This window comes from Pleurodeles waltl, chromosome 9 (assembly GCF_031143425.1).
Source record: "Pleurodeles waltl isolate 20211129_DDA chromosome 9, aPleWal1.hap1.20221129, whole genome shotgun sequence".
NCBI classification, from domain to species: domain Eukaryota; kingdom Metazoa; phylum Chordata; class Amphibia; order Caudata; family Salamandridae; genus Pleurodeles; species Pleurodeles waltl.
In genome coordinates this window covers 965,515,060-965,537,036 of record NC_090448.1, presented here as the reverse complement: position 1 = coordinate 965,537,036, position 21,977 = coordinate 965,515,060, and the positions used below count along the sequence as shown (strand labels likewise).

At 44.5% G+C, this 21,977-nt stretch overlaps 1 protein-coding gene across 3 annotated transcripts in view; it reads right to left on the bottom strand.

Moving 5' to 3' along the window:
* Positions 1 to 17,402: 17,402 nt before the first annotated feature.
* Positions 17,403 to 21,977, bottom strand: part of CEP128 (centrosomal protein 128) — a 722,948-nt gene continuing 718,373 nt past the window's right edge. For 2 of the 3 annotated variants that reach the window (XM_069208365.1, XM_069208367.1), the window contains one exon: positions 17,988 to 18,189. In XM_069208365.1, the coding sequence (XP_069064466.1) occupies positions 18,116 to 18,189 (74 nt within the window). In that variant the 3' untranslated portion in view covers positions 17,988 to 18,115. Of the gene's footprint in view, positions 18,190 to 21,977 lie in introns of all 3 variants that reach the window. The other variant, XM_069208366.1, reaches the window with a different exon arrangement.

Genomic DNA, 21,977 nt, shown 5'->3' with positions numbered 1-21,977 from the left:
GTGGGGAAACAGGTCAAGGACCTATGCAGTCCTTTTAATTACATCAAAAGATGCAGTCTGGACCAGGTAGAGAGGCAAATTTAGTGCCTGTGGAGATGTCTAAGTCAGTGGCATCCTGCAATTCCTCATACTGACTGTCTTCTTCATATTGTGGGCCAAATATGTAATCATAATTTTTGCTCTGATCGGAGTCTGAGCCAAATGGTTCATGTCGTGTATGAGTGTGGCATATGGTAAGGGAATTGTGTTGGAATCAGGACTGCCAAAGGGCTTTGCTCCAGTGGGTTCAGAGTTCAGCCTTGGATGACATCACAATGAGTTTGGCTCGGAGTTGGAGACCACTATAGAGTGTGTATCTTCGTCCAGATCCAGCATCAATGATGAAGAAAGTGATGCAGAGTGGGTGCAGGAATTAAGCCAGTGTGGAACCTGAGGACCTTTGCCGATCCTTTGGCCCCAAAGGTGCTTGTGAAGGAGCAGGAAGCATGACAAAATGCAGAGCGTGGCCACCCTAAAGGTCCTGACTGGCTGTAACATCACCAGAAGGACTCGAAAATTCAGGGTGCATCGGGACAAAACCCTGAATCAGCTTCTCAAGAGTTTGGGAGCAAGGCTGGGCTGGCACGCTGATGCCCTGTGTCTTTCCTGGAGATTGAGAATGGCAGAAAGAGGCAATTTGATGACTGGAATTCTTGTGTTTCTTCTTTGACTTACATGAAGACTTCAACAGTGATGAAGATCTGCTACGGGAACAGCACCTTCGTTTCGACTTTGACTGGTCACAATGGGAGTCATGCAGTGTTTTGCGACATAGAGCTTTTCTTCACAATCCCAAATGCCCTTCAAGTTCATCTGGGGTTAGTCGTTGAAGGCCCTGGAGTCATGTTCCGACCCTAAGCACCAGAGGAATAGATGGTGGGAGTGGTCACAGACATCTGTATGCAACAGTCCCTTGAGGTTTAAACCCTGTTGTTTTAAAAGGGGACATCTACCTTGCAAAATGGTAAACTTTTGTGAAAAAGATTAGAGAATTTGTACCAGAGACGAAAAGAATAAAGCTTTAGATCTGCATCTGAAGCCGCAGAAAGAAGGGAACTGACATCAATGCACATGGGTGAGCCTGTATGCACTCTGTCTGTCATTTCTGGAGTGGAATGATGACGCGAAGCCACACTATGCCACTGACAGGCATGCAGGAGTACCGCTTTAGAATTTTAAAGGATCCAGTTGGACACCTCAAACTGAGAAATATATATGGTTATAAATATCCATCAAAAATCAAATTACAGTGGTGAGGTCTTTTGAATGTGTGAATAAAGAGAAAGGAGTAGGTGCATGCTTCTAGGGAAAATTATTTCATTTCTCTGGAGGAAGGTGTCCGCAGTAAAGGTAGCTGGGTGGTTACGAAATCATTCTATTTTGATAAATTTGCTTTATGTTAATTGGTAGATTTTGTATTGCAATTTACCAATTTAATATACTTAGTTCAATGGTATGTTTACCTCATGTTTGCACATACCTGTGCATCTTCTTTTCTTTCTGTTCATCTCATTTTGTTTTGCTCTTCTTTGTTTTAGTTCTTTCTCAACCTACATTCCCGTTATAAATATGGTAGTTTGGGGGTGAAAAGTCATTGGGTGAGAAGACGTGCGGTGTATCCTTTAACTGGCATTTGTCTGACAAGACCGGTCATTAGTGTTCTGATATAAAACTTGTTGTGTTCAACTGTTGGTCATTTCACTAGCTGTTGTGTGGATAACGTGCAAGAAAGAACTTAGCAACACTTGCAGCACCTTATATACCCACTCAATTGACATTGTTATACATTCCAAAATACATTAGTTCACAAAGCGACAGCAAAATCGGTGAAAAACTTTCGTTGTTAAGCAGTAAGGCACTATTTTATATGGGTAATATTATCCGATGGCGAGAGGATAGCAATGTAGTTGGCTGATGTCGGATCAGCGTATCCCTCCGAACCTATTAAAGGTTTATGCTCTGACATTCTAGTTAAGGAAATCTCTGTTCCACGGAGAGGATAACAATATAGATTACAGGGTATGCATGATATATCTGCCCGTTTTCCTACTGCCTCATAGACCCAGATTCTTGGGCAAGATAACTTGAGGACAACAGAGGAAAATTGACCAAGTCTTGAACCAAAAGGGTGTCAGTTTAATAAAGGCTTCCCAGGTCCTAAGTCGATGAAGATACACAACCTGTGATATCCAGTAGTGTCAGGAAATATGGCACCAGGGAACTCTTGGATGCACACCTGGATCTGTTGACTTACGAGGTGGCCCTGTACATCTCACATCCTTAAATGCAGCACAGTATTTCAACAGCTACATCATCACAGACAGAGGCAGGAAATGGCTGGCTTCAATGCCGTGCCTGGCTCTGCGCTTCTTTGAACATGTTCCTCTTTTCAGTCCATCGAGTCATTGTTGGCTGCATTTGAGGGGTCCCTCCCCTTCTTTTCCCACTCAATCTAATATCTAACTGTTGAGGGTGGAGCAGGCTTTCTTTTCTTTCTTGTTTTAGCTTTTGTTGCAGGAGGTAAGGAAGGACTCCAAAATTAGCACAGTTTAAATGCAGAATGTAGCTGGTACCAGAAGATAGAGCGTAACCAACAGTTGGCATGCCAGAGAGTTTTGCAAGTGTAGGTGGCTAGTAGCACAGCGTCTACCTCAGCTCTCGGTAACAGTCTGAACTAGCACCCCACCAAAGGGACAAATGTCTTGAATTTCGTATGTGACATTTGACTTCTCTCCAGATGGCTCAGAGGTACTTGAATCTAAAAGGCTTGAATTTTGAAAAGAGACAACGACTATCACAACATTTTGGGCACCTAGGTGAGGAGAGACAGTTTGCTGAGAGGCTCAGGGTCCTAGAAGGTCGGTTTACTGATGGTAAATGCTCTTTGGGAAATGTCAAACCAGTGTCACAGGAACAGCCGCCATGCAGCATTACATCATCAACGGGCTCCTAAAGGTTAGGGGCAAGATTACTGCATTATTATCGCCTGTCAGTTTAGTACAACCATAAAGAAACAGTTCTTCAGAGTACTTAAGGACCATGTTGCCTAACTGTGGAAATTGAGTTGTTCATGGCTTCCTACCCTTCCAGACAAGACACACAATTTACTACATTGGAATGTTGTGAAGTCGTAGATGCCAAATCTTCTTCCAATCACACCACAGAGCTGGGTCACACAGAGTCTCAAATGTCTATGGACACCCAACACACGACAGAGATCTCAGCCCTGGGTACAATTTCCAGTAGGGAGGAAGAACTTGAGAGTGCATAAATGTTGTACTAATATTTTCCTCATACGTAATCATACTTATATTTCAATATATAAATCATTATATGTTAGATTTTATGTATCGCGCATGATGTGCTTGTTAAATTGCCCACCATCGAATGAGGCCTACACGAAAACTAACTGTGAAAAGCTAGAGAAATGTTAGGAGTTAAACTGTCTTCTGTAAAAAAAAAAAATCTGAAATAATATGAGTATTTCTTGTTCTCTGCTGCGCCTGAAGCTGAGCAAGGCCACTGTGCAATGTTATCTGTATTGAATGTTTCCAATGTGCTCCGATCCTATGACTTTGTGACCGTTGTTTGACTAGCTCTATTCATTTATGTAAAGACATGTTCCTAACTCTTATTTTCTTTTGAAAATTCACAACATTACATCCTGCTCCTACAGTTATTAAATGTGTGTTACATAACCGGCAATGTCGAACAAAAGGAACCATTGAAACGGACGGAAGAAACATACTAGGATACTTTTGTATGAATTTGGGAATACGTGAATGAAGGCGCAACCAACCAGAGTTCTGTGAACATTTAAAAGAGAAAGTTAGAATGTAATGTCGATATCTAATGTCTTAGTAATTGGTTGTTCTTTCTTCGCCTGACTTTTTTCTCCAATAGAAAGTTTATTATATTTTCATATAATGAGGCTACACTGAGATTCTGGGGTCCTTTCTTTTGCCATTCTCCTTTGAAGCAGTCTTTGGGATTATTATTATTATTTTTAAGTTATTCCTTAGCCAGATAGCCTACTGACTTTTTGGTATTTTATTATTTTCAGAGTTTACATTTCCTGTTCTCCTGTTCTATGATGAACTAATAGTCTGATAGTTTAGGTACATTATAGTACAAACTTCTAAAAAAAACCTCCCCCTTTTCTTGATCCTGTCTGTTCGTGATGTTGCTGTCCCCTTGATGAAGCCGAGCCGCTTGCTGTTCTAGACGGATAGGTAATTATGTAATAGGTCTTGTTCTTTGTCTTCTGTTTTACAGGTACCAATTTGCTTCTTATTTTTATAGTGCCATAGTTAGGTGTTTTCCATTTCTCCTAAAAGAGCTCACCATAGGGGTTGTAAATACCTTGCTGAAAACTCCTCTCCAGGTGACTGTCAATTGCCATGTGAGGCCTTCGTACGGTCTGGTTTTCCCCAAGCTGGTACATTAGCAAAAGCCTAAAGCAAAAAGCAATGGCCCACATTAAGTGGTCAAAAAAGACAACGCAGGCCATTCCAAGCCAGGAAAATGTAAAACTCAAAAAACCCAAGTATTAAGTAACAAAAAGCAACATACTATTTTCACCCCAATTTTACTAATCTTTGGTCGAAAAAACTTCTCAATTCTAATGCCACATTCATTAATCAATCAATCAGGTAATTTATAAAGCGCGCTACTCACCCGTCAGGGTCTCAATGCCCTGGGGGGGGGGGGAAGCTACTGATCGAATAGCCATGTCTTGAGTCGTTTCCTGAATGTCAGGAGGTCCTGGGTCTGGCGTAGGTGGAGCAGTAGGAAGTTCCAGGTCTTGGCGGCGATGTGAGAGAAGGATTTTCCTCCGGCACTGGTGCGGCAGATGCGGGGGACGGAAGCGAGGGCAAGGCTGGCGGAGCGGAGATGGCGGGTGGGAGTGTGGAAGGTGAGTCTGTCGTTGAGGTAGGCTGGACCAGTGTTGTGGAAGGCTTTGTGTGCGTGGGTGATGAGTTTGAAGGAGATCCTCTTCGTTACGGGTAGCCAGTGTAGGTCTCTGAGGCAGGATGAGATGTGGTTGCGGCGTGGGACGTCGAAGATGAGGCGGGCTGATGGGTTTTGGATTTGTTGCATTTTCGTTTGGAGTTTGCCATGGTTCCCAGCGTAGAGTGCGTTTCCGTGGTCGAATCGGCTGCTGATAAGAGCGTGGGAGACTGTTTTCCTGGTTTCGACAGGAATCCATTTGAAGATCTTGTGGAGCATGCGGAGGGTGTTGTAGCAGGAAGAGGAGATTGCATTGACCTGCTGAGTGCTGAGTCCAGGATGAATCCTAGGATGCGTGCTTGAGTAGTGGGTGTGGTTCCTAGGGAGGTAGTCCACCAGGAGTCGTTCTAAGCTGAAAGGTCGGTGCCGAAGATGAGGATCTCTGTTTTGTCAGTGTTTAATTTGAGGCGGCTTGATTCCATCCAGTTGGCGATGGCATGAAGTCCATTGTGGAGGTAGTTTTTTACAGTTGCAGGGTCTTTCGTGAGGGAGAGGATCAGCTGGGTGTCGTCTGCGTAGGATACTATGTTGATGTGGTGGGTTCGTGCGATGTTGGCGAGTGGGGCCATATAGACCTTGAAGAGTGTTGGGCTGAGGGGGGATCCTTGGGGGACGCCACAGATGATAGTGGAGGCTTCGGACAAAAACGGCAGAAGGCGGACTCTCTGGGTTCAGCCGGAGAGGAATGAGGAGATCCAGTCGAGAGCCTTGCCGTGAATCCCACGTTGTGGAGGCGTGTGCAAAGGGTATGGTGACAAACGGTGTCGAAGGTTGCGGAGAGGTCCAGGAGGATGAGTGCTGCGGTTTCGCCTTCGTCGAGCATGGTCCTGATGTCATCTGTAGCAGCGATGAGCGCGGTCTCAGTGCTGTGGTTCTTGCGGAATCCAGATTGGGAGGTGTTGAGCACCTTGTTGTCTTCCAGGAAGCGAGATAATTGGCTGTTCACGATTTTCTCGATGACCTTTGCTGGGAAGGGGAGGAGGGAGAATGGCCGGTAGTTCTTGGGGTCATCTGGGTCCGCCTTGGGTTTCTTCAACAGGGCGTTGACATCGGCGTGTTTCCAGCTCTCCCGGAAGGTGGCTGCCTCGAAGGAGCTGTTGATGATGGCGCAGAGGTGGTGGCCGATGATATTGCTGGTTTTATTGAAGATATGGTGTGGGCAGGGGTCCGAGGGGGAGCCGGAGTGGATGGAGGCCATGGCGTTGACGGTGTCTTCATTGTTGACGTGGGTCCAGGCGCATAGGAGGTTGGTGTCGCTTGGTGCGTTGGGGTCATGGGTGTCTGTGTTTGGCAGGTGGGTCGGGGGTTGAAGCTGTTGTGGATGTTTTCGATCTTTTGATGGAAGTAGGTGGCGAGGGAAATGGAGGGCTGCTGGGATGGCGGGGGTTCGTTGGAGCAGGGCCTTGGGTTGGAGAGCTCTTTGATGATGCCGAAGAGCTCTTTGCTGTTGTGAGCGTTGGTGTCTATGCAGCTTTTGTAGTAGGTTCTTTTGGTGGTGCGGATCAACTGTGATGTTTGCGGATGGCAGTCTTGAGGGCGATGTGGTTGGATTCGGTAGGCTCATGGCGCCAGGTTTCCTCAATTCTTCTGCATTCTCGTTTGGAGGCCTGTAGATTGGGGGTGAACCAGCTCGCCTTGGTTGTGTGGTGGATGTCTAAGGGTTGTTTGGGTGGCACAAGGGTGTTGGCCCAGTCGTCTATCGATTGATGCAGGTTGGTGGCAGCTGTGTTGGGGTCCGGGATCCTAGGAGGTGGGGCCTGGGTGAGGCAGTGGGGCCTGGGCAAGCCTTACAGCGTTAAGCAAGGCGGTTTGCATCTGGTTTCAGTTTCTTTGAACTACAGCAAAATGTTTGGAGGAACCTAGTGACAGAAGATCCATTCACACTGACAGTTTTATTTGTTGACAAACCGTCCCAACGCCCCCCAAACATCTGCATGCTACACACATCTGCCTGCTCTGGCACAATGAGTCTACCTACCACCTGCAGCAACCAAACAATGAGAGGTATGGGAGGAAATACATAAGTTCATATTCATATAGGACAGTGAAATAATCTCCCAGAGAAAAGCAGAGCAGAATCTACCTAAAGAACATGTTACTTACCTTCGGTAACACATTATCAAGTACAGACAATATCTAGACGCAGATTCCTTACCTTAGAATTTCACCAGGTGTCAGACTAGATAAAGAAGACTTTTTCGTGAGCAGTACCTCTGCGTGCAATCAGGTGGCTTTGTTCGGTTCTGCTTGTCAGCATCTTATGCGCTGTAGTGACGTTGCAGCCACCTATATAGGTGCCACCTCGGCACCCAGGCGTCAGTTACTTATCATGACTTTCCATACCAGGAGTGCGGAGCCATAAAGTGCAGTGACATTGGTGTGTCCAAACTAGGGCACTGAAAGGGATCATCCTTACCCCTGGAAATCTGTCCGCAGAGCGAGGAGGAATGGGTAGGTCAGTAAGGAATCTGCATCGAGATATTGTTGCTACCAGATTATCAGATTAAGAAGTTAACACATTGAGACATCTAGACCCAGATTCCTTACGCAGACAGAGCAAAAAGATAGCCCTAAAGAGTACCCAGAGCAGAGGCTTCTGGACAAGGGTTAGAATGAAGAGAAAAATATCAGAAAGAGGGTCAAGAGACTTTTCTGTACAATATAATACAAACGTTTGCCACCGGAAGGTGTATAATGTCTTGGTGGAGGGATGCCTTGCTGCCAGAATAACATTACAGACTTCAGGAGGAAGGCCGAAGGCTGTCAACTGTTGCTGCTCAATCCCCATGCAAGAAGGTGGAGAGTTGACAGGTTCGGGTGGGGAACCCACCCCTGCTGCTGCAACAGATCTTCCCTAAGGGGCAGCCTGATCAGTGGATCTATGTTCATTCTCAGAAGCTTGGTATATAAGACTCTTCGCGCCCAGTCTGGAGCCACAAGGTTGACTTGGGCCTGGTCTCTCCGGATCTTCTTGAGAACGCTGGACAGAAGCAGTATGGGTGGAAAGGCATACAGGAGGCCAAAGCTCCACTCAAAACAAAAAAGCGTCTCTGAGCGACAGCCGCTTTGGGAACTCCATTGTGCAAAACTGCTGACACTGCACATTCTCTTTGGAGGCGAACAGATCTAACCAAGGCTCTCGCCACTGCTGAAGGAGACCTTGCACCTGAATTGTCCTCGCTGGCGTTCAGAGAACCTGTCAGGTGTTGAACCACCAGGGTTATGACCTGCTGTTCCAGCCATGTCCAGAGACGCAGGGCATCTTGACAAAGGGTCCACAACCCTACACCTACCCCGCTCTGTTTGTTGCAGTACCACATGGCCTTGGCGTTCTCCTTGAACACCTGCAGAATCTTTTCCTTGATAGAGGGAAGAAATCCTTTTAGTGGTAGTCAGATCGTGCGCAAAGTGAAGTGGAGTCTATATTCCATTCCTCTGATTGCCACCTCTCCCAGATGGCCACCCCATCCCAAGAGTGACGCATGTGTCCCTACTGTGAAATCTGGTTTGGGAAGGGAGAGGAGTCTGCCTCTGACAAAATTGTGGTTCGTTAGCCACCATTTCAGGTCTTTTGCAGTTCTCCCGGAGATCGGGACCATTTCGGAGAGATTCCCCTGATGCTGCGCCCACTGGAAATTCAGGTCCCACTGCAGAGCCTACATATGCCATCTGGCATGATGCAGGAGGCCATGAGGCCCAGTAGTCTCAGAGTCACTGTCACCGAAATCCAGGATAGAGGCTGAAACATCGGTATCACAGCCTGAATATCCTGGACTCAACGCTCAAGAGGATAAGCCCAAAACTGCACTGTGCCCAGAAAAGCTATGATGAAAGGGAGCATCTGAGAAGTACTCAGGAGTGACTTTGAAATGTTCATAGTGAACCTCAGCAAATGCAGGAGAGCTGCCATTGTCTGGAGAGGGGAAACGACAACCTGGGGCGAGCCAGCCTTCAAAAGCCAGTCGTCGCGATAGGGAAAGACTGAAACCCCAAATCTCCACAGATGAGCTGAACACCCGAGGGACGGTGGTAAGGTCAAAAGGGAGCATGGTAAACTGAAAGTACTCATGGCCTACCTAGAACCTCAGGTAATATCTGTGGGCAGGCAAGATGGGAATATGGAAATACTCATTCTGCAAGTCTAACGCTACAATCCAGTGTCCTTGGTCTAGGGCAGACAAGACCTAAGCCAAAGTGAGCCTCTTGAATTGCTCCTCTTTAAAGAAGAGGTTGAGTGTTTTGGAGGTCTAGGACATGCCGAAGACTCTTGTTCTTTTAGGGCAATAGTCCTGTTCACAGGAGCCCCTGTGCTGGGTTTGGACCAAGTTCCCAGTATGACACCTGTAAGTGCCTCATTCTCCAACTGGTATTCTAAAGGTCCAGTGACCCCTCCAATTCTTCTCCCATGCCTAGCCCTTAGGAATATGACTCAGGTGGCAACCTAAGACAAATGAGTCCTGTCGGCATCAGAATTGGCATCGATTGACGATGTTTTAACTCAAAGTTATCTGGGATCAGAATGGGACTGGTGCCGGGAGCATCAGCTTCGAGACTGGCATCAGGAAAGATTGTGTTGGCATGACAGACACTCATCTGGATCTGTGACCAGATCCACGAGGGGCCATTGGAGCTGAGGCCGCAGGCGTGGAACCTCATGGGGCCTAAAGGCGCGCTGGCCCGTTCATATATGTGGCGCCTGGCCTCAATAAATTCTACTACCTGAGCGGGGTCAAAAATCAACAGAGGGGTATCCCTTTCTGGATCTGCTCTAATTGGCGCGGAAAGAAAAGAACTGATGCCCGAGTACCACCTATATAGGTGACTGCAACGTCACTATGGTGTGTACGAGAGGTGGAACTGAACCAAGTCACCTGACCGTGACATTTCTATAGTGATTTGCTATCTCCCCTCTTCACCCACGGAGCCCGACTGATAAGGTTCCTGAAGTGATGGTGGCGGGAGGAGGTAACCTTAGGCCAATGTGCCAGTCAGATCTCAAGATTAGGTGCTTGTTTGGATTTCACTACAGAGTGCCATAGAGAGAGTCCCCTTGAAGCAACACTGGAAGAGGGTATATACAATGGACATCATGGTCCCCTAAAACTACTCGGGAGGGAATTTTACTTTGGAGATGAGGAGTTCCCCTGGACGACGCTTATGTCAGTGGGAGGTGGTCATTGTGTGAATAGCATGGTGATATCAGCCTCCCAAAGTTCTGAGCCATCACACTAAAAAATTAGGTATTCCCTATCGATCTCAAAGTGAAAAATTGAGGACCTCATCTCTACCCATCAGTCACACTGAGATGTGCCACCCCTGATCACTATCCAACACTATGTAGTAGCTGAACAAAAGGTTTGTTCAAAGTGTTTGTGTATGAAGTTAGTGTATATCTTACTTTCTGCAGTGGACTCCTAGTTTCCCTATAGCAGGCAAATGAACTCCACATCCTCTGAGACACCTCATGTTTTTTGGTGGTAATGTTACCTTTAGGGGGAACTTCTCTAGTGTAGTTTGTTACAGCCTATCAAACTGTGAGAATAATTTTGTATCTGATAGAGAGATCTAGACCTAGATTCCTTACCTCAAAAATTCCCCTGGCATCAAACTGGATCTGGAGGATTTTTTGTGAACATTACCCCTGCGCGCCGATAGGTGGCGTCGATCAGTTCTACATCAGCTTCATTCACGCTGGAAATGACATTGCAGTTCCTATATAGGCACCGCCCAGGTATGCCGACACCAGTTCTTTTTTTTCCCCGACAGCCAAGGCAGAGCTGAGAGAGCTATACCCCTCAGTAATTTTTTGATTGCCCTTTTTTGACTTCTCGTTTAACTTTTTAAAGCTTTCTTCCTCCTGGTGTGCTGAGATGTAGTCACTTAAATTCCCTCAAACTAATGTTTTTTAGTAGGGATGTGTAAGTTCAGATACAGCATTCACCAGAAATTGGGAGTTGAAGATGCGAATCTGCACTTTAAGGAGGAGCGGAGCAGTGTCTGAAGGGGCTGGGGAGTGTGTCTGTAGCTTAGGCTACGTATTCAGATGACAGTGGCATAGAGAGAAGACAGTGCATTCTCGAGGGACTCGGATGTGTACCGCAGACTGTGCATTTAGAAAGAACTTGGGTTAGGAGACCAAACAATCCTTTTAGAAGGGGCTGGGAAGAGTAGCAGAGATGCTACACCCAGAAAACTGGGATGTGTGCCTCAGACTGTGTATTCCAGAGGTTGCAGTATGCATAGCTCAGGCTGTGATTTCATAAAGATACGGTATACATGGCTCAAACTGTGTTTCAGAAGGTTATGTATACATAACGCAGACTATGCATTCAAAAGGAACTGGGGTGAGTAGCTCAAACCTTACATTAAGAATTGTTTGGAGTGAATTCTCAGACTATCCACTCAGAAGGGTGTGGCATAGGGAGAGCTGATGGTGCATTCAGGGGGGACTGGAACTGGTACCTCAGACTGTGCATTCAGAAAAGACTTGGGTTTGGAGACTAAGCAATCCTTCCTGAAGGGGCTGAGAAGAGTAGCTGAGATTCTACACTCAGAAAACTGGGATGTGGGGCTCAGAATGTGCATTCAAGATGTTGCAGTGTGCATAGCTCAGGCTGAGCATTCATATTAATACAGTCTATGTAGTTCAGACTGCATTCAAGAGGTTGCGGTATGCATATCTCAGGCTGTGCATTCATAGAGATACAGTATATGTAGCTCAGGCTGTGTATTCAAGCGGTTGCTGTATGAATTAGCCAGAATAGTGCATTCATAAAGATACGGTATACATAGCTCAGATTCTGCATTCAAGAGGTTGTTGCATGCATAGCTCAGGCTGTGCATTCATAAAGAAATGGGATACGTAGGTCCGACCTTATGTTAAGATCTCAGACTAGCCACTCATAAGGGTGAGGCATAGGGAAAGACGACAGCGCATTCAGGAAGGACTAGGATGTGTAACTTAGAGTGTGCATTCAGAACTGACTTGGGTTTGCAGCTCAAGCTATCCTTTCGGAAGGGGCTAAGCAATCATTTGAGAAGGGGCTGGGAAGTGTAGCTGAGATTCTACCCCACAAAGCTGGGATTCAGGAAGTTGTGGTGTGCATAGCTCAGACTCTGCATTTAGAAGGGACTGGACCTTACTTTAAGAATGGTCTGGATTACGTATCTCACACAATTGATTCAAAGGGTTATGGTCTAAATAGTCTGGTGTATCTTGAAGGGACTAGGTTGTGTAGTTTAGGCTCAATGTATATTTCGCACTGTATTTTGAAGGGACTGAGATGTGTACTTTAGACTCAACCTCTTATTTAGACTGCATTCTGAAGGGCTGGTATATGTGTGCATTAAGAAGGGAGTGGGTGTGTAGTTCGGAGTTTGCATTAAGAAAGGAGAGGGTGAGTAGTTCACACTGCATTAAAAGGCACTGAGTGTCTAGTTTAGAGTTTGCATTCAGAATGGTACTGGGAAGTGCAAACCAAAGTGGCCACTTAGAACAAGTTATTATGTGCAGCTCAGACTGCTCTTTTGGTATCAAATGAATGAAAAATAAGGCTCGGGCGTAATTCATTCCAGGGGATTAGCAAGAAGGCAAACAAAAGGTGGTTTCCAAAAGAAATGAATACAAGCCAACTACCTTACCCACACCCAGCAAATGACACCATTGAAAACACAAAGCGAGTCCAAAACACGGGCCAGAATTATGGTTTTAATAGCAAATTTAAAAAATAAAAAATTCTGACATAGAAAAGTGAAGGCACTTGACACATTTGTTTCCAATGACACGAAAATGAATGCAGACGCTGCTCCGCATTTAAGAAATAGTGCACAAAATATAGCATTCAACATACACACACAAACATTTTTAAATACACGTAAACGAGGTTCTGTCCGATATAAAATATAGTTGCACTGGTTAAAAGAAAGCCACGTATAAAACATTTCATTAAAATCATTATTTGTGCTGTACAGTATAAATAGTATTATTATTATTTTTTTTTTTTAATAAGCAACCTTTCAATTTGGCCAACAAACACAGTGTGAGCTCTGGGAGCTGCCGTGCAAGGATTTTAGCGATAGCACTGAAATTCGTGTCACAAAGAGGGCTCCATGGTGTCAGCCCACAGCATCATTAGTAGGTAGATCAAAGTGTCATGCGATTTCAGCACGGCTCGTGCAATATATGACAAACTACCTCCTTTTCTAAAGGTGGACTGGCGTTTCCGAGCATTTCCCAAAGGTGTATGACTAAATTAATATTGAACTACGATTATATTGCTTCCAATACCTTGACTACCACTGTACGTTATTGTTAATGAAAGTACATATTTAATATTCGTATCTCTACGTCAATTTACCTTGAAAAAATAGTGGATGCGATATAGCTTGCATATGCCGTATGGGAGGGAAGGGATGATTTCCCCAAGAGGTCTGTGCTGCCGAACTGGCCTGGACATGCAACCAAACTGAGGGACAGGCCAGCTTGGGAAACATATTTTTCTTCTGGATCAGTCTGTTTCTGAAATTCAGACTCACCCCTCGCTACTGAAGCACGAACAGTACTCGGGTTGTGATGACCTAGCTTTCTGCCTCGATGGTATATCCATACCCTGACGAGGGGCGGTTTAATATGCATCCTTGGTCAGAGAAGGTTCACTTCTTTAACTCTGAGATTCCTAAGGGTGTACAAGGCAAACATATCTGCACTGCAGGCGCAAATGAAAATGTGCAAGCCACCGGTTTCTTTTTCATAACTTTCTTCACTTCTGGTTAGGTTTTCGGACATATTTCTTTTAGATTACATCAAGCTTCCTAGGGAATGTACTTCTTTTTCTGGATACAGAAAAACAAGGGGTTAGACGTTTGAGCAACCTCTGTCTTATTTCATTTAAAAACACATTACATCTGATGTTTATTCTGGTTTACAAGTTGATGGGTGGAAGAGGGGTTTGGAGGGCGAACATTTTCCTAACAAAAAATTGTATAATAGCACAATGTTCACAAGAGTTCAGAGAGAGAGAGAGTGGGTAAGAACTCACAAATGTAGGCCCTTGTCATGAGTGGCCCAGCGTTGAGTGCAATATTGATCAGAAGTGATAAAGATATTATGGGGTACGTTACTTATCAGGTGCAATAAATAGCACCGATTACAAGTTGTTCCCTAACATGAGGAATAACATGCAGCTTATGGTGCTTACTGCATCATATTTCGAATATGATTTAATGGGTACTCCTATTTTCTGCAATCCTACGCCATAATTAGAGGTCCACAGCTCATACAGCCAGTCTCGGACCCGTTCAGAATTCCGTTGTGGTTCTTACTGAAGGCCACAACAGCCTCTGTGTGAGCCTGAGAGGCAGTGTTGACATAACCCCAGAAAATGCAAGCACTGATTAAAAACCCATGTCTTTTCAATAGAGCTATGACTCCAGCTGTATGTACACGAGTCAGCACGACAAAGCCAAACAGCGGAAGATCGACAGACAGGAACAACCTCCCTAATGTTCTTTTGCAGGTGAACTCCTGAGGTACGCTGAACTATTGAATACTGCCAGCTCCCATGGAGTATCAAGCCTCTGACTGGCTCTTTCACTTCAGATCCCTTCCCATAGCTTGGCACGGCTCCGCGTCTGTGGTAACACCTCTAAAATGTGAAAAAACTGTCTGAGCTTAGGTGGGATGGGATACGCATGAGAATAAAGTGCTCTAGACATGTGCATTGTCTAGGGCAGCACCATGATTAGGGAGAGATTAAAGAAGGCTGAGGTTTGGCAGGGACTTCAAAATAACTCTACCAGGTCACTATAGGGTACTGAGGGTGCAGCTAAAACATCCTTAGTGCCAGCGAAAGCCAACTGCCCTGTCATAGGGGAGGCAACAGGAAGCACCGGCAGATAACACAGTAAATCATATCCTAGTGATGTTGCCGCTTGCAGCAAAACCTTTAAAAGACAGGATGGAGTTGCAGCAAGGGACCAATTTCTCTCTTTCTGCAACTAGGTATCTTGACAAGGCAATCAAATAAAGACCTCTAATAGCTCTCCAATAATGCACAGGGATACAACTGTACTCCCACTCTCTTGTAAATCAGTTTGAAGACTTGGTGAATTAGCCCGCTGCTTTGGGGGGTCACTAGTAATGTTCAACCCCTTCATCCAAAGACTGCTAGCATGCTGCTAGTGCTTCCATCAACATCCATAAGGTGACGAACTGACTTAAGTGTGGTAGCATTATTTTCATCATTAGTTGATTCTTCCTCAAGATTTATCAGAACTAAAGGTATCACAGTTGCCACAAATCACTTCTCATATCCAGATTCAGAGGCTACTTGTGCTTCAAATACTCAGCTGAGCCACTAGCTGCCACAGCCTATGATACTTGGTTGATTTGGCAGGCTTACAGATCCAACAAAGTGCTGCGGAAAGGCCACTGGTAATGTGACCTTCCAACCACCGGCTAAACAGACAGCCCACAAAACTTTAATAGCAATTTAGAAGGAGCATCCATGATTTGGTGACTTTTATGAACTTCACGTAGGTGCAGCCAATGGTGGTACACTCTATGCGTTGGCATTTAGAAGCATGGACTGATTTTTATATTGAGTGCTATGTTTAAGATTACAGGGACCAGAGGGGTTGCATTGCGGAATGGCAAGAGAAGAAAAAATATAAAGAATCGCAGAAATATTTTGAATAGTGGTGTGCATTACCAGAAAAAGATAAATTATTAAATATAATACTCACTGATCCATTCTGATTCATTTGCACATAAAATTAGGAAAACAGAATGAAATTAATGGAAAGAGTAAAAATTGAAATTATACAACAGATACATTTCCATAAATGTATGTCCTGACAAAGGAAAAGATGTAGGAAGCGGCAAACTTTACAAAAGTATCAGTTGCAATACCTATTTAACAAGGACGACCTACCCAAAGGAGGCACCGGAGTATGTGTACTTTCAAAGACAGAGTGTTCAGTATTCTTGTGCTGTTTCTAAATGGTGTTTAGTTGTACCTTGGCACATAAAGTCACAGAATTTGAATCAAAAGCAAATTTGAAAAATGTGAAATACTTCAAAACGATGAACAAAATTATTATTTTAAAAAGCTTATGGATAGAATATTGATGATTTTGAGGATAAAAATAACAAATAGGCGAATATAAGCCAGAAGAGAATATAGAATCTGAACCACAATATTTTGAAAGATTAAATGGATAAAGTGGCTAGGATGAGGACATGGCAACGAATTATGGGAAGGAGGATGAGTATAATTGCAGAATGGTGTTGAATGTGAAATTTGAGGGGATTCACTTAAGTTGGGATAAAAAAAATATTGCAGCATTAGGTTTGTGAAAGGGCTTTCAGAACTTTATAGCCAAGCATTAAATATTCCATGTTTACTTCTTAGTTTCATCAAATGAATATCAAAATGAAGAGAGTGACTATTCCCTGAAAAACAACCTAAAATGTTTCACAGTAAACTAGGCAATGGTTAGCAAAAACATACAATTCCAAGCTGGGATTTAAGAATATGATTTCAAATCTACTAAGAATGGCTGCAAGTTTATGAAAACATGCTTCAAGTGGATGAATGAAAGAATCCTGAAAGTTATATGAACGGAATAATGAATCCATTAAAATAACAGAATAAACATTATCACATTTATCTCATCCTTTCTCTAAGTGGTGCACAGTGATATCATACGATAACGATAGTCAGACCCATAATAGATTTTCAAGATAGCCATGTGAAATAAATGTGGATTAAAATGCTTAGGATGGTCCTCAAAAAGGTAATCTTACAGTTAAGATGCTCCTAGGGCTATCAGCACACATACGGATTTTTAGACCTTTCTTGCTGTTACATGGTGAATAACTATGCTTGCATAGATAAGCAATTACTACAAAGGTACTTGCATCCGTGGCCCAGGATGATGAACGCGAGTTAGTGATAAGGGATAGTGTCATATACACTATGTAGAGGTTCAGTCCTGTTGACCTTGGTGCCAAGGAGATTTGTATGGTATTCATAGTATCAGTCAATGCTCAGTCAATGCTCACTGTTGTTATGAACATTGTTCTGGGTTCAGTCCAACACCTGGCACTATTCCAAATGATGGAGAGTATGACGCAAGAAAGTACTCAGTAACAATTGGTATGTGTTGCTGCACTGCAAATCATGTGACGGTGCCCTACAAAATATTAACTACCTCTAACTTCCAAATAACATTTGTTTTCAGAGGTGTAGCTATGTATTTATTAATCGTCTTGTATTTTGATTTGTGTTTGCATTACTAGCTCTCACTTGACACCTCGATTCATCATAATAAATGTTCCATTTTTCTTTTTTGCATCTCAACAAGAAATGAACACATCTCCGAGATAACCACCATACTCTCAAATCTCTCAAACTTGAGGCCTCATTGTTGACGATCGTGCAGTGCCACCACATCTAGGAGAGCCTGTAACCTTGGGGTGGATCCCTCCTTTACTCTTCATCAAAACAGTGCTTTACATTGATGCAGGAAGGCAAGTCTAGTGCTAGTGCCACTGGAGACAGCATCCCTCACATGCATGCTGATGCGTCAATGGTATCTCTCCTTCTGGGACACTAACGTGTGCAAAAACAGTATAAAATGCTTTGGGTATTGGCACAATCAATATCTCAGCTTATTGCAGTTGATTCCACAGTGGTTTCAGAGGCTGCTTCTTCCTTATAAGGAAGCCATCATTTGGTAAAGCATTTATATGAAAATTCCATCACTCTTGATAGAAGGAAGCTGTATTTCAGATACTGAGATTTGTGCAAGTGGAAGCACAAAAGCAATCTCAAAAGTCCATCAACTAGGTGGAAGGTGTAAACTTTGCCATGTATTGATGAGAGGCAAAAATACCCCACCTTCCAGAGGGTTCCATCCTCACATGGCTACAGAGCAATGCACTTCAGATAACAGAGTACTCAGTAGAGTGTTTTTTGTTTTTTATCTGAAGCCTTGGTGTGATATTCCATGGCTTTAGCAGGGCTCCTCTCCATGATACAATGTGGTGAGTTCCTCCTGCCACTCAGGATTTGCTTCCGTTGATAGTCACTCCCAAAGTATCATCAAAATCCAGAGGTACTACTCTCTTTTGTGACACTGCAAAGACAAAAGCATAAGAAAATCATTGGGTTATATAGTGAAGGAAAGATACTATGATCTGGAAGAGGTTTGTGCTTTCTAATTTGATTGCATTTGTAAGACAAGCCTACAAGACAGCAGAGCTGTCTGATTGCCCAAAAAACATATTGTAGACGTACCAAGAACATTGGAGCCCATCTATTGCTCATCATTGGCTGGCATTCCTGTCACTTTCATTTGACTGCTTCCTATTTGTGTCTAAGCTCGTCATTCTTGTGTTTGTCCTTTCCATGAAGCATAGCCTCTTTACCATCTCTTTTGATTGATTAGCTTCTATGATTTTACTGCTTATTTTTCAAGCACTACTGTTTTCTTTTTGGTTAAGCACTCCACAACAGTGCACATGTTTTCCAGCTGTCTCCCTAGGATACGTCTTTCGTCCTGCACTCTGTGTTGCTCTCAGTAACGAGTGTGCTTCTCCCTGCCCCTTCAATGTGAACTTTGCTTGTGTCCTCCCCGCATTCCTTTCTCACCTGTGAGCTTTTCCCTCCACTCACCCCATATTGCTCTCTCGTTCGTTGCTTCTCCTCCCCGCCCCTGTGCCCAGTGTTGCTTGCCCCACCTGTGCACTGCTTTTCTGCTGACTGTTGCCTCTCTTCCACACCCTTCTCTCCATGTGGCTTCCGTCCCACCAGCCTCAATATTGATTACCCTATCTGCACCCTCCTTCTGTTGCCCACGGCTTTTCCTCCTCACCACCCTGTGTTGCTTCTCCCCCCCAGTCATGCACTCCATGTTGCTCTACCCCACTCATGCTTTAAAAATGCTTTTGTGTTTTTTTTGTCTTTTTAATTGCTAATCCAACTTGGATTTGCAAACAAAAAAGAGCTACTTTATTTTGTAAGTGCATGTGCCTATAAAATGATGTGGCCGGCTGCAAAATATATTTTTTATATTTATATGGCCATGCTACAAGGCACTGGGGTTGCTGTACAGCATGGCTAAAAATGATTCCTAAAGTCAATAGGTCTCAAAGATGTAACCTATGTGCTTTGCCAATATTTGTTAGTAGTTGTTTACAGGTTTAATTTAGGGTATGTTATTATTATTAGCTTGGATGTACGGCAACCTGAAGAAATAGTTTAAATACACAACGATCAGTTATTAATTAAAAAGATAATGAATAGAAAGAAAAAAAACACAGGCACAATAAGGTGGTGACCACCAGCCCCGGGACATAAGTTCAAGTCTATATAAGCGGATGTGCATGTGTAGTACAGAACACTACCAATGAACCCTTGGGACCACTGAGTTCAAAGGTCGCCAGTGCACAGCACTCTGATAAGCCGTGACTCTAGTAATACACACCACAATCAAAGATTGCAGCACACAATTAAGGTGCCTAGATTAGTCCATAGATAACAACCAGAGACTGGATCACACTAAACAACAACCGAGGAGCAAGGTCATCAGCAAACAGAAATGCCATCCAGTCTCAAGACCAGATCTACTAAGCCCCATATCTGAGACTAAGGTTAACATTCCCCCTGCTCAGCAATCAACGCAATCTAATCACAGCACTAAAGCTATGGCAGGAACAACAGAAGAGGCACAACTAATGGGAGATCTGTTCACAGGCCTACCAATGAGCTCCTCACTGAGCATCCACCTAGTATTGGCCCAAGGACCGGCAGCTCACAGCATTACAAAGTAGCCCTAGAGCAGAGGTCTCCAAACTTTTTAATGCCGCGCCCCCCCAGTTGAAAAATAAAAATCATTGGGCCCCCCTCAGAATTTTTCACAATTATTTTATAAAAATGGCAATGTTTAAATATATCTAAACCTATTTAAACATTGCAGTTAATTCCTGTTACCTTTTTAAAACTGCAATAACATGCTTCTGCTTAAAACAAAGGCCTGTTATCTGTATAATATTTATTTTGGGCAGAGTCTGGGGCCCCCCCTGGGATCACTTCAGGCCCCCCTAGGGGGGCCCGCCCCCCAGTTTGAAGACCTCTGCCCTAGAGTCACTGATGCGCAAAGCTCGCCAGGGCAATCTGGAACAATGAGTAGGCCTAACAGTACACGACACAATAAAGACACCGAGACCGAAGCACAGAACAGAAATGCTGAGAGGGTAACACAACACAACCACTGAGTTCTAACACTGGGATGGACTGGAACAGCTCAACTATAGGAGCTGTGGCACACAGCACACAACTAGAGACGTTAAAACATAGCACACTCACCCACACTGGGCTCTCCACACAATCAAACGATTGCACGACAGATGATAAACTCACTGTCACAACTACTGTGAATGATGCACCTTGCAGAATCAAAGTGACTGGATAAAGTAATCAATTGTAAGAATGCAGCGCACAGATCGTAACGACGATGCAGCACAAGCGTCAAGACACAAGCACGGAACATGTTACTGCATGCTACTCAGTCGCAGAGATAAGACGAGTATGGACGGTGAAGCACAAATCACACTCGACAGAACTACAGCACATAACCCAGTCAGAGCAAAACTAACTATACTACAGTACGTTGCACAACCACTCACACCAGCACACAGCAGAACCAGGGAGGCTGCGGAACAGCACCCCCCCCCCCCCCCCACCGGGTATGTGCAGCCTGCATCACACCTGTGATATTACAGCACACAGCGACATGGTACAGCCTGCAACAAACAGTGAAACTGCTGTGCAAGCACAACCAAAGAATACGCCACACAATCGCAGGCACGAAGAATGAAGCAAAACCAAGACCGCAGCACACAACACAATCACAGAGCTTACAGTACAAAGAACAACCTGTGCACCTGTTGCATACAGAACAATCACTGAACACAGCACACGCGATACTCGTTATGGCATCGGCACAAAACGCAATAGCAGAGGGTGACACAAAGAACCACAGAGATAGCGTCACGAAACCACAGAGAGAGCGGCACATAGTGCAACCACTGCAAGGGTGGCAGTCAGCACAACCACCCAGGCGGTGACGCCCAGCAAAACAACCAGAGAATAGCACAAGAACACAGATAAGGACACATACTGCAACCAATGGCTATCACTAAGTCCCCAAGACAGGCTGGTGTGGATTGCCGGAAGCACTTTTCATTCTATTAGAAAGATCATTATGCATAAGCAATTTGAATCCTTGCACCTGGCGTCTAAGGTCCCAGATAATGGGACTTAGGTGTGCTTAATAGAGTCCCATGTAACAGAAGTCGACCTCAGATTAGCTGATTATGCAAGAACAACGGGGTCACAGAGCTTTAGATTCACCAGGGCCTGTTTTGCAAGTCAACAGTTGTTACAGGATATGTACTTCTGATCCATACCCCAGGCTGGGTGAGCCATGCATCACAACCTGTGAATGCGTTTAAAAATGGCACCCAGGAGGAAGCTCAGGGACCAGCACGCGGCTTGCTATTTCAGAAAGGACAAGACCAGCAGCGTACAGGGGCCCTGAAAGAAGTCCAGGTCCTTGTCCCTTTTAAATTCCAGAACTGGAACTGCAAGTACCCACTACACTGACCAGGCAGAGCAAGGCACAGTACAGGATCTAGAGAATCTCTAAAGGTGGCAACCAAAGACAAACCCTGTAAAAAGGCGACACTTAAGAGCCAATTAAGACTGATTCAGTGGTAATTACTCTCATACACCAGCCCTCGGTGAACCTCTAGCCTGGTTTAGGTCTATGCGGTACAAAATGTGCCAGAAAGCAAACATCTCTTCTGGATCCCTGCACCAGGTGTAACACCGTCCACAAACACCCCACACACCACATGGCTT